Source organism: Ursus arctos, unplaced genomic scaffold, assembly GCF_023065955.2.
Source record: "Ursus arctos isolate Adak ecotype North America unplaced genomic scaffold, UrsArc2.0 scaffold_11, whole genome shotgun sequence".
Classification (NCBI taxonomy): Eukaryota; Metazoa; Chordata; class Mammalia; order Carnivora; family Ursidae; genus Ursus; species Ursus arctos.
The window spans coordinates 9,789,583-9,803,906 of NW_026622775.1; the positions used below are offsets into that span (position 1 = coordinate 9,789,583).

At 35.2% G+C, this 14,324-nt stretch overlaps 1 protein-coding gene across 1 annotated transcript in view; it reads right to left on the minus strand.

Annotated features, from left to right (window-relative positions):
* NDST4 (N-deacetylase and N-sulfotransferase 4) overlaps positions 1-14,324 on the minus strand; it is a 239,607-nt gene that overhangs the window by 78,581 nt on the left and 146,702 nt on the right. The window contains exon 5 of the mRNA XM_026499230.3: positions 13,467-13,595. Within this exon, the coding sequence (XP_026355015.2) occupies positions 13,467-13,595 (129 nt within the window). The remainder of the gene's footprint in view (positions 1-13,466; positions 13,596-14,324) is intronic.

A 14,324-nucleotide genomic window follows, 5' to 3' on the forward strand; every position in this document is an offset into this window, starting at 1 on the left:
TCACCACCCTGAGATTGAGACTTGAGCTGAGATCAAGAATCAGACCCTTAAAAGACAGCCACCCTATTTAAAATAGCGTTCATCAAACTTTATCCAAATTTTCTGTTTTATGTTTATTTCTTCCACCAGTCTATGAGGACTGTACCCAGTTTTCTTATTTCTCTGATATACTAATAGCATTTAATAGATGCTTATTGAATGAATCGAGGAGCCTACATCTTTGATGTGAGCATGGAACTCTGAAAGGCATATATATCTCTGCAATTACAGAAACGTATTCAACCCTAGAAGTGGATGGAGTACAGTTACTTCTGCTAAGATCACTTTCCCTCAAGGAGACAGATTTTCCCAAGTTATATTACTATTTTGACAGTTGTCTGACTAGGAGAGACAGCAAAATGTACTGTGAAAAGAGCGAGGGCCTTGGAACCTGACTTCCTAAGTCAAACTTGCAGTTCTGCCATCTCCTAGCTGCATGATACAAGATTAGTTAACTTCTTCTGGATAGTTTCCTCATTTAGAAAATAGAGATAATAATAGCATCCACTTCATAGGGTTGTGGGAAGGATTACATGAGTTAATACACGTAAATCATTTAGAATATTAAATACAGTAAACACTGAATAAGTACTAGCTAGCTATTTACTATAGATAGAACAAAGAGTACTTCATCATATAAAAAATAATGGGTGTCAGTACTTGAGTGGGTATCGAAGATGGCTTGGATATCACAGGAATTTTTACAGATTTTACCTTCATATCTCAGATTTAGATTTGTGTTTCTTTATTTTATTTCACTTTTAGATTTTATTTATTTGACAGAGCGAGCAAGAGAGCACAAGCAGGGGAATTAGCAGAGAGAGGTAGAAGCAGGCTCCCCGCTGAGCAGGTAGCCCTATGAGGGGCTCAATCCCAGGACCCTGGTATCATGACCTGAATTGAAGGCAGATGCTTAACTGACTGAGCTGCTCAGGTGCCCCTAGATTTGTGTTTCTTAGGAAATTATTACTAGTTATGTTTTTCTAACTTTTGGCAGACATTTATGTAACCAGTTTGGTAAGATAAAATAAAATATCACTTTAAGTCAAATTTGCATAAACATTATAAAGCACTTCAAGTATACGTTGTTTCCCATAAAAATTACAAAATTACCTGTGTGTGCCAAAACAAACAAGCAGACAGTGATCAAAATATAGCGTTGTTTTCAATTGCACATTAACATTTCAAATCTTTGGCTAAAGATCACTTCTAAAGCTCACAAAGACATCTATCCAGGAACATACAGTGGTTAACAATCAAGTGGTTGAGCGATCTCTATGCCACTCATATCCTCCCTGGACCCTCCTCCCCAACATAAATGTTGCTGGACTCGTGGAGCGAATGTGGAGTAGGTCCTTGGTTGTGTAAGGACGGGGAAGAGAATTGGGGGAAAGAGACAGATGGTGAACACATAGGTCAACTACTCAGGAAGTAGTAGATGCCGTGGAAAAATAAGACATTTAAGTGATAGATGGTTACTGGGTGAAGGGCAGGCAACCACTCTCTGAGGAAGTGACATTTGACCTGAGACACGAGGGCAGAAGAAATCAGACTTACAAATTTCTGGAAGTCGCATTGATCCAAGCAAAGTACCAGAAGTACAAGGCCCTAATGGGCAAACAATCTTGGCATATCTAGACTACACAGCAATAAGGATGGTGTGGTTGGAGTGTAGAGGTGAAGGACAGAATGAAACTGGATTAGTGCAGAGAAGATGGCCAGGTCATGGCCCAGAACTTGAATTTTATTCTGAGATTAAATGAGAAACCACTGGAGGGCTTTAAGAATGGCTGTAACATGCTTTATTTTGCATTTAATAACATCATCCTGACTGCTCTTGGAATAGTCTAGATTCTGTGTGGCCAGAATGGTAGTAGTTGTCTGGGAGAGAGAATAATGGAGCCACTGTCTTACAGGCTCACTGTGGAGATGGAAAGAAAAAAAGCACTAATTGGGATATATTTTGGAAATAGGGTAGGCCGTACTTACTGATGGACTTATTCCTTCAACAGATATGTAATAGGACCTACTATGGGCACATCTTGTAAAAGTAATGTGTCCTGATGTTGCTGGGATTTGCCTGCTCACTAAAAAGTCATTTCCAAAACCATAATAATTCAACCAATGGTTCCTTGCACTGGAAGTCGCTATGGCTGTGCTTGCTTATAGATGGGCTTCTTTTTCAAAATCTAAATCACTAAAGATTCAAGAGTCATTATACGCTATAGCATATACTTGTTAAAGAAGCATTTGGCAAAAGATAGGATAAAAGCAACTTCAATTCAGGGCAATGTGATGTGTTTAAGTTTCTTTTTTATTTCTCTAAATAGCTCATAATTCCTAAACTCTGTGTTTATGAGCGTAACATCTCAGCCCATGTAGAAAGCTCTGCCTATATAGATTTGATTGCTTGAGCAAGTTGTTTAAGTGAACTACAGAATGGACTTCTGAAAAGAAATTTCAGGCGGATGGCAATTTTCAAGTCACATCTTTTATTCACATTTGATTTGAATGTGTACCTGTGTGTGAAAGAGAATTTAAGTGGATATAATAACAGCTTCAAGAAGGAACAAAATTCCACTACTTACAATTTATACTTTGAATGCCATTATTGGATACCTTAAATCGTGTTAAAAGTGACAATTATAAATCAGGGAAACACTTCATGCTTGGAATCTTTTACATTGTTTAAGCTAGTAATTTTCACATAGTTCTAAAGGATGTTGGCAGTTGTGAACTTGCCGTTTACAAGAACACGACCTTTTCTTAAATCTTTTGGCTCCTTCTCTAGTTTTAGTTAATGTTTTCACAGAGGTAATTGAACGCTGACTGTTCTGTTAGGTGTGAAGTTCAATGGAGACAGATCTATAGGGTCAATGGTTGTGGACATGAAGAGTATCCTTTCCCTTTGTGATAAGTAATGAAATCCAGCCTTGAATTTTCCATTTAGTCTGTGGGATCGGGTTTTCTTATTTCGTTTGAGTTCAACTCATTCGTCTAAATTGTCTGTAATTATGTAACACTTGGGAAGGTCTTCCATTTTTCATATAATTAATTTTTATGTACTAAACACAGAGATGGCTATAATTCTATTTATTCCTCATTTGAGCAAAATTTCCACAATGGACAATGTTCACCATAATGTATTAAAAAAAGTATGGACCTAGTGTTTCCAGGAAACCTCTCTATTGTTAATAAGCGTAATACAATCAGCAACACTACAAAACCAAAAACGTTTGACAAAAACATCTGAAGTACTTCGGTAGACGCCAAAACCAAATTAAAAAAGCAGTCTTGCCTGGCCAGGCAAGCACTGCTTTTGATGACTCAATTTGTTTCACTGGAATAAAGAACGTTATCATTTGAAAATAGCTCAGAAAGCACAGTAAAATAACACAACCAAGAATGTTTTCAGAAGCAAAACATATAACGAACTAAAAGCGTTGGTAAAAAGAGAATGTCTTTATCTCCTGATTTATGTGTTCTAGCAGGGAGAAACAATCAAGCAAAATTCGAACTGTAAATAAACCCAGAGTTTATGGGCTGCTAACACCTCAAATATCACTTGATAATAAAAATGATATATACTTCTAGTTTTTCAAATAAGAATTCTATCCAAATTATGTACATTTTTTTCTGAAAAATCAAAGCACTTACTTTTTATCACATTTCATACTATCTGTATAAAACAGTAAGGGGACTAACATTATTTTCCCCATTTTTACAAACAGAGAAATTCTGAAGCATTAGGAATATTATAAGACTTGTTCTTATAATTAATAAAATTAATAAAATAAAACAAGATCTTTTGAATTTCGGTTACTAGGTAAGTTACATTCCTACAGCCTGATTTGATGAAAGAGAAAGAAATGGCTTTCCATTTTTTTCTTCTTTCAGCCCTTGACTCCTTCCCTTACTTTCCCTCCCCTTCCCTTTCTTCCTTTCCTTTCAGTATTCCTCCTCTCCTTTCCTTGTCCCCTCCCCCCTTCCTCTCCCCTTTCCTTTCTATTCCCTTGTTTCCCGTTCCCCTTCCTTTCCCTTTTCCTCTGACACAGCTCTAACGACTTGTGTGAAACAGCACATGGTAGACAGACACAGCTGTGATGCTCTAATGTTCATTTATGGGCTTATTCAATAAATACCTATTAAACTGACACTTGATGCCTGGGGGTGTGTATAGCACAGGTGAGGAGGAGAATACTCACTAAACATGAAGATACCCACCGTGAGGGCCCAGGTGAGGAAGAGAGAGTAGAGATGAAATCTGAGGGATAAAGAGTGAGATGGAGGCGGGAAGTACTGTCGGCATAAGGAAGAGAGTATATACTAATGTCCTCTATATAGGACAGACCCTGAAATGTCAGCTATAATTACAAATAATGGTTAATATTTCATTCCTTCACTCCTTGCTCAAATTCCTTCCATTCCTATAACAGAATAATAATATTCAAACTGTTAACATGCCATACAAAACTTTTATGATCTTACCCTTACCTACTCTTAGACCTTTATCTTCATCTTTTACTCCTGCAAACCCCAAACGCTTAGTTTCCAAACTTGCAACAGCTATTTTACCCTATCTAACTTTCTATATCTCTTTTTTCTGACTAGAAAACCTCCTACTGCAAACTCCCACTCCACAGCCCCACCATGCTACCTCATTTGTCTGATGAATCCCTGCTAATGCTCAGCTCACTCAAATATCAGGAGCACTAACTCCTCTGGGCAGAATTCCCACGCATTCCTTGACTCAGTTATGCACATGGATGGGCATCCACATGTTAGAACTATTTGGTGGTGTGATCGGGATGATCTTAAAAAATCAAATAAAAGAAGAAATGAAATGACTGAAATACAAATAGCATTGGGGGTTTGCCCTCTAAGCAACAAATGACAGTGTAATAGTTCATTATAAATTAAGCACCAGATTTCCCATTATATTTATCAATAATTCTTATATTTAAGATGAGGTCAATCTCAAATAAAAATCTAACAAATAAATATTAACTGAAACTAACTTTAGTGATAGAAACTTTTTGGCCATCTGCTGATAAGACTAGGGATAGAAATTATAAGACTTTTTCTTTTCAGTTCCTCAATGGGTACCAGTAAGTTAAGTATTTACATAAATACTCATTATATCAGCATGTAGCCACTAATGGAAAACCGAGACTAAATAATTTGGTCTCCAGAAATTTAAAAAGAAATATGAAAATACCAACATGTTCTAAGAGCGAGCTCATATTTTTATTTTCACATTATCTGACTCCTTGGAATAGCCAGGGGGAAATGAAGTAGGAATAAGCAAAGTGAAATAAAGTAAAGTGATACAAATGGTCTTTCTACTTCACTGTACTTCAAAATTAGAAAAAAATATGAAGAAAAGGAAACAAGATATATTCAAATACTTAGGTGTTATGTAATTTGTGGAAGAGATGATAAAATCAAGAATGAGGCGAAAACTCACAAACTGAGAAAAGCACACATTTTCAATTTTAGTTTTGGAAAGTCCTACAAAATCCACTTACCTTCCTACTATCCCACCAACCCAGTAAGCCATATAAACAGTGATGCAGAGAGTTTTTTGTTTTTTTTTTCTTATTACCACGGATTCACTGATTTTGCTTCCAAACTATCCCTGAATGTCAAGAGCTTTATGCACCTAATACTTCCATATTACAAACTTCAAAATAAAGAAAGGAGAGAAAAGTTTTATCTATTGACTAACAACCACATAAATGGGAGGTTGTATTTTTTGCTGTTGAAAATTCATTTATGCTAAAGAGCTATTCTACCACCTTTCATAACATGCTTTGGGAAAACTAAATTATCCAGTTATGCTAGATGAAATAGACTTCCCCAATAAAATATTGCTGTTTTCATTTATTTTTCTAGGGAAACAAAATTGAAAAAATCAATGCAATTTTATGGATTTGTTCATGGTCTAGAAATATATATATGAATGTAAATTATATTCCATCAGGATCTGTAGCAACCATTGCATTAGAAAGAAGCATGTCTACACGATCATAGTAACCTTTCTCTTATTTGATGAAGAGAGAGCCCAGGTTTAGGAGACAAAAATATTCTGTTCTAATTTCTGTGTAAATCCTACTGTGGAAAATTAAACAAAAACTGAACTACCCCCCAAATTTAAAAAGAGCAAAATTTCTTCACATTCTCTAGTTCCTTGTACTAACGCTGATCCTGATTTTCGGTGTGAATAGAAAGAATAATATCATACATGGTGAGGCCACGGATCTTAGGTGACTCCAGATTTTACAAAGTCCCTGCTGTGAGTGTGAATCACTTCAGAAGTGGTGATTTATGTCCCTTTGTAAAGGTTAGTCCTGCAAATCTTTAAGAGGAAAAAAAAAAAAAACAACAACAGATAAAGGGAAAAAAAAGAGGTGACTGTAGATCTTTCAGTGAGTGGAAATAGAATTTTCCACAATCTATATACTCTACAGGGGTCCATTCTTCTCACAGTTGGTGGCTGTTCTTCCAGGCTCTATGCCCCACAGCTCCCAGTAACACTAATTGCTTCAAAATCCCTGCCTAGATAAGAAGCAGTTAGAAGTCAACTTATTTATTTATTTATTTATTTATTTATTTATTTATTTATTTATTTAAAATAAACAGTGCTGGAACACATGTAAAAATCTCCTGTGACCCTGATTTAGAATTCTTAATATATTATTTTGTAAAGAAGTATATTTTGACAGAATATGTAATTGCTTTGTTCTACATGAAATATTGTTGGATTGTCCCAATTTTCTATAAAGCACGGCATTTATAGGAAATCAAAATCAAGATCATCAAAGAATACTTGGATATCTTGATATCAGTAATCAGTAATTCTTTATAATCTGCTCTAAAATAGACTTGGGATGTTTCTTGCGTTTTCTATTGTGCTGCACATAAAATATGTTTCTGGGAATTATCTTACATATCTGATTCTGTATTATTTCAGTGCTAAAAGAACTTAAAGTTTGGTTCAGGCCATTCATGTTGATGTTTTCCTATGCCTTATAGCTGTCTTTACTCTACTTTGTCTTAAGAGCCAGCACTAATCCAGAATGTACTGCACCTGCTATTAGATTCCACAAACGTGGAGATTGATATACACGAAGAAGGAAAGCTCATTAAGCAGCCTCGGTGTATGAAAGTTCGGCAGACAGCACATGGAGAAGTATATCATTGCAGTTCCATTATACTCTACTGTCAATTTCAAGTACACCGCTCTTTCAGGCTCATATTTTTTCTTCACCTGAATTTGCAGTTGGCCAAAATACAGGCAAGGGTTAGTGAGTCTAGACAGTGCTTTGAACTTTGGAAAACACAGATTTCTTGGCTCCAGCACTCCCATTTGAAAACATCCCAGAATCTGAACATTTTTAAGCGTATCTGCTAAGAAACTTACAAAATTCTATTTTCATATTGTTCTTTGTGTAGCACAAAATTAAAATGAGTTTAAAAAATTAAATCCAGTAGAATATACTCATTTCGAGCTTTTATCGTTACTGGTGACACCATCTGATAAGACTCTAAACTTCCTTTATTATTGTCAGTTGCTGCATATTTTATAGGGTAGTGTCTCTACTTGAATGATGGTGGGTTACCTGGTATAAGCTGTTTCACCTCATACATGATTAAATTATATTTCTTCCTGTCTGAACAAAGATTATATTGAAAATACAGGAAGGATTCGGCACCAGGGAAATACATGTTAGTATTTGACAAGTGTGGAGCAGTGCAGGAAAATATCAATATGTGATGAGGTCATGATAGAATCTAAGAAAAATAGGAGGAAGTTCTCCGAATGTTAAGTGGACAGATGCCTAGCTATTCTTTTGAAATGCCATTCAAATGGCCCTCATATCATTTAATTTCCAATTGCTAGATTCATTTGGGGAAAACAAGTTGGTATCGAAGGAAATTAACAAACCCTGTTCTTTGCAGTTTGCTAAATCAAAAGATCTAACGCACAACAGTAACGGGAATTCATATGTGAGTCAAGATGTAAAAATATATTCTGATTTGTATTTTCTGTTTTATGGTAGATTAGAAAATAATGACTTATTTAATTTATTTTTATTTTTTTCAAGTTTGTTTATTTTAATAATTTCTACACACAACATGGGGCTCAAACTCATGACCCCAAGACCAAGTGTCCCACACTTCTTCTGACTGAGTCAGCCAGGCATTCCAGAAAATAATGACATATTTTAAAATGTGCATAGAAGCAGGATGCCAGATAGAGTTACAAAAGCAAGCAAACAAACAAAACAAACAACCCTCCCCAAAAAACCTCTTGAAAATACATAAAGAAAAAATATCAGAGACTTTTGAGTACAGAAATGATACAGGTCTATTCTAGAGGAGACAATACAAAATAACGTGAATCCCTAAATCAGAAGCTAGACAACAAAACTGCCCTGGTCTTGGTGTGGTTTATGCTCCTCACCCCTCCCCTTTTGTAATATGATACCATTCTTTAAAAAATATTAAAGCACAATTAACACACAATGGTACGTTAGTTTCGGCTGTACACATATGATTAGACAGCCTATATGCTATGCTATGCTCACCGCAAGTAGAGCTACCATCTGTCACTATACAATGCTAACATAACATCATTGCCTGTATTGCCTATGCTGTGCCTTTCATCCCCATGACTTATTGATTCCATAATTGGAAGTCTGTGCCTCTTATTCTTCTTCACCCACTTTGTCCATCCCCCACCCTCCCTACCCAGGGCAACACCAGTTTGTTCTGTGTATTTTTGGGTCCATTTCTGCAGAAAGGATTGTGTCTTTTTGACTGCAGAACAGAGTTGTGGAAGTTATAAACCAAAAAAAAAAAAAAAAAAAAAAAAAAAGACATATGTGGAACTTTTCAAGGTTATTTAATTCAGTTCCCTTCCTTTAGGCAGATGAACTACCAAGGCAATAAGAAAGAACTTTACAGTTGTTGATTCTATTTTAAAGTACTCTAGAGAGTGAGATTCCAGGACATTCCCTCATATACTTTTTCCAGCATTTATTAGCCTCATAGGATGTTTACATACAAATGAATCCAGACACTACCAATCTATTCAAAATAGTTCTGCAAAATCTAGCAGTAATATTTCTTTCACTATACTGATGATGGGAATTTTTTTTTTCTTCTCAATACGTTTCCCTTAATACACCCACCACTGAATTACTTTCCATTTTGTCTCATTCTCATATTTGTATACATGTTGATAAGTTACTCTTTTTTCTTCTCCTCTGACCTTACAGAGAATAACCAATTTATAATGCTGGTTTGTAATATTTAAAATTAAACCTACTTTATATTTTTTAATGTTTTACAGTGAAAGAGATACACCCCAGGTCTAGTTGAGTAAGGATAGAATCACAGATTTTTAGCATCAAATGAGATATTAAAGAAATAGATTCCATATTCCTACAACATTTCTGTTTGGGCAACCCCAATGACAAGGAACTTAATATGTCATGATGCAGCCCATAAAATTTTCTGGAAGATTTAATCTACCCTTATATAATATTTATCCTTATATAATGCTGGAATTAAACCACTGTTTTCTTTGAAAATAATTTTGGATGTTTGCATTTTTTCCCATTAAATTTCATCTTGCTACATTTGGTCTATCATTCTAATGAGCTAAGAAAAACTGGATAGTCACATTATCTGGAGTATTTACCATCACCACTAGCTTTGTGTCATGTCATGTTCTCTATACCCTTATTCATCCATTCATCAACAGACAAAAAACCCAATGCTACAAACAGAAATCTATACACCATTTAACAAATCCACAGAGAAAATTACCATACAAGAAATATGTCATATATGTGACTATTATAGTGTTTCTGTGATGTGAAAGTATAGATCATTGATGATCTACATCAATGAAAAAAACAAATTAAAGCTAGATTGGTCTTAAATCTTTAGAGTTTATGCTAATACTAGTGATCACTTATCCTACTTACAAGTCCTCACCAAAATCACTTTTCCACATTACAAGTCAGTTGGAATAGTAGGTAGAGGAAATGGTCATCTCCAGGTGATTTCATGAATGTTGAGTCTTCCTACTAAATACTTATTTTCACAAGGGACTTTGGTATCTAAAATAATGCAATCATAGACCTCTCTGTTGGGAACTGGATCCGTTAGAATATAAATATTCTTAGAGTTAGCATATTAATTAACTCATATCAATAGCATACCTTCACATCAATGAACTTTCAGATGTTTTTTTGAGCATGATTTTGGTGAAAGAGTAAAGAGATTCTTTTTACTCTGACAAAAAATTAATTGATGGCTGGAGAAAAAGAATAGGTCAAAGGGGAAGGCTGGGTGTCAGTATGTATTTCCTCTTTTGGTTTTCTTCTTTCCTCACTCCATTCCCATAAACCCATTCCTAGCCAGACTTGCTGGAACCATCTAACCTGAAACTGTAGGTAAGCATCCTATTTCTTTTCTCCATACCAGTGTATTGATCATAGCCCATCACCTAAAGGTGCTCTCTATTCATAATAAGACACATGCACAAAAAACTTCAAAGCTAACATTCCAAGCTTCTTCATTCATCACTTCCTCCTCTCTTTCAGTGTGGTCTATTTTATTTCATTCACATTAAGTCTCTCATTTGGTGTGGTGGTTAATTTATGTGTCATGTTGACTGGGCCCCAGAATGACCAGATATTTGCTCAAATATTATTTTGGGTGTGTCTGTGAGGGTGTTTTGGATGACAGTAACAATTCAATTGGTCAACTGAGTAAAGCAGATTGTTCTCCCTAATGTGGATGGACCTCATACAATCGGTTGAAGGCCTGAATAGAACAAAAAGGCTCACCATCCTGTGAGTAACAGGGAACTCCTGATTGATGGTCTTTGAGCTAGAATATTGTTTGTTTGTTTTCTTGCCCTCAGATTTGGATTGAAACATTGGCTCTTCCTGGGTCTCGATATTGCCAACCTTTACACTGGAACTACACCATAAACTCTCCTGATTTTCAGGCCTAAGGTAAGTCCTTAGGACTTGTACTAGAACTAGACCATTAGCTCTTCTGGGTCTACAACTTGCCAACTGCAGATCTTGAAACCTGTCGACCTATATAATCACAAGAGAAAATTCCTTATAATAAATCTCTCTAACTCCCTCCCATTCCCCACCCTTCTGGTTCTGTTTCTTTGGAGAACCCTGACTAACACATCTTGTAACCTCTGCCTACACAGGTCTGGAATTAATCCCCATTTTGATGGGTACCACCAGATGCTGCCTGCTGTCTGTCTCCCTAGAGAGCCAATGAGTATTATTTCCCTAGATTGCTTATGGGTGTACACTATCCATGTTTTAAGCAACACTGTTCCTTAATTTCACATCTTTGTGGGCCACTATTTGCTGGATACAGGCTTCATATTACCATACTTTATGATGTCCTATATTATTCACACTAATTACCATCTAGCATTGTTCTTTTTGTTGTGTCTATTCAGGTCTCTCTCCTTTACCCATGTTCAGAGTTTGAGTTCACCATCAATTCACAATGATAAAGCAAGCACAGTTGTGAATGAATACAAGAAGCCTCCTGAAACTTCCCTCTTCCACTGTTTCATTTCGCCTGTAATTAAAATTGAACTGTGTGACAGTGTTAATGTTTTTGAGCAAGGTTTACAGTAGTTAGTGTTGTTTTGTGAGTTCATAAGTTTGGTAGAAATACTAGATGCCAAATAGTCTTCTATTTTATTTGAAGAACCAACTGTAAGTCTCCGAATGATCCTTTATGAGGGATATGGTACTAAATTAAAAAGTAAAAAAAAAAAAAAAAAAGTTTTAAACCCATCTCTTTAATGACAAGTAGGCAGACATTCAGATAATTTATAGCAATAGCAATCAGATCTGGGGGCAAGAGTTTTAGGGGAGGCAATCATTAGTGCTCTGATGCTTATCCACTTCCATTAGGAAATGGTTAGAGCAGGTTTGGGGTCAAGAGTGGAGCCCTGGAATGAAAAAGGTATGAAAAAATGACCCTTGCCTTTGTGGAGATCAAATTCTCAACTAGTGAAGAAAGGGGTAAACAAAAAGGTTTTCCACATTTGCTTTCATTAACATTCACATGCGCACCTCAATTTCAAAAAAAAAAAAATACTTACAGAATATCCTGATATCTTTTAAGTGTTTTTAAGAGTTTGAATTATACACAACATTGGAATATCTCAGATTTATGTCCAAAAGGGATACCTTTGAGACACATTGAAGATTATCTAGCTCAACTAGCTTGTTTTACAGAAGAGCAAGCAAGCTCTGAGAAATGGATTATTGCAAAAGATCGTAGAGCATCCAAGCTGTTCGCCAGAATAGTGCCACCCCAATGCAACAGACATTGTTTAAATTATGTTTTGTTTTCAATAACTATGCCATTTGAGGGGAAGGTTTTTTGATTATTCATATTTATTTATACTTAAAGCATTTGAACCCTCACTTCCCTACTCCTTTAATCCAATTTACAAGTTTTCATTTTTTACACAATGTAGGTTTTTATTTAATTTCTTCCGGAATTTAAAACACCATAGAAAAATTATCTGAATAATTCATTTTAAACATACCTTTACCGCAGACAACTGAGCTGTCATTTTGTTTAATGCATGAATCTTTTTCTCTGAGTATGAAAATTTGCTACATTAAACAAGGTGGGCATAGCATACAACCCACTACTTCATATTTTTTGTGTGCACTCAGATATGAAAGAGGAGATGCTTTTGTAAGACCTCAGAAATGGAACATTTATGGGAGAAAAATCAGAAAGCTGAAATAATTTCAACATTATCAAATTATAACATATCCCCAGCTTGATCTACTTTTACACACATAAAAGGAAATAAAATTGTAAACCTTTGAAAGATAAAAGGACACAATTAAAGAAAAAAGGGTCAAATTCTCCATTTTGATTCTGAATAAAATTAGTGGAGATTTTAAAACTAGGCCTCAGATTCAATGTGATTTTACCCCGTGATCATCTTTAGAGACTGAATTGTGTGCCTACTGAGATCTTGAGCCAGAAGCAAACTCAACTTATGGACAAAATATGCATTCACTGATGACATTGTGAATGTTAATTTTGGGCTAGAGAACTAAGTATTATGTCTTTACTACAATTCAAGAATAGAAGTCAGCCCTGAGATGTTATATTACATTTAGTTGTTCATATGCTTCTTAACAAATCTGTGTTTTTCTTGATTGAAAATAATAAAAATTAAAAATCAAATTTGAATAACTTGGAGATGTAGTCTAATTTCCTTCTAGTAGGGCTAGAATTTCCAACTATTCTTGTGAAAGGATTGACAATAGAAACAAAACAAAACACATATTTGAAAATTCTCGTGTTATTATAAAAAGCATAAATAGAGTACATACCGGGTTTAGAAGGATTGTGAGGAAAAGTTCACCTCCTCTGATACTTTTATCCAATTCTTGGGGTCCTCCTGGATATTCTTTGTAGAAAATAGTGTGGGTGAACAGCCCGCAGGTCTGTCGAGGGAGGACCTGAGGAAAAGAGGGGGAAGCAGCACACCTGTTACTTAAGAGCTCCCCCACTGCCTCATGACCTCAGAGTCTGCAAATTATCATTTCCCATTGGAGTTTCCTTGGCTACTAAAGCCAAATCTTACTGAAATCAAGACCTGGTATTGTTAGGTATATAATTATGTAAATATTATTATATATAATTATGTATATAATAATATAAATGTTATATACATATATATATATATAAAATTATGTAAATATTAAGGAGTTGCCAAATCAAAGCTATAGGACATATAGGCTAAAGCATTTTCACGAAGTGCTATAAATCTCATCCACTAGCTGAGTTATGTTAAAGGACTGGCAAAAAATAAGAGCCTTCTTAGGATTAATTTAATTCAAATATAGAGATTCCCCAAAGTTACATTTTTCATGGTATTAACCATTACTCTCCTTGCTTCTGAAATCCAGTCTTACATGGTACTCGGTTTCTAAGATTCAAACAGTCCATTTTTATCACCTCTTCCACTTTTATAAATTTTGTTTTTACTACACTCTGATTTTAAATTTTAATCACAGTAGTAGTCAAACCAGTTAATGACTGCTTCTGGCACATTCTGTGGTTAATTCTGTTATAAATTTGAATGTTCAACAGAGAAAGCAAATAAGTAATTTTATTCCAAAAGTTGATTTTGAATAATAAACTGCTTATAATCTAATGGAAAAATGCATCCAGTTGAACAGAGTAAC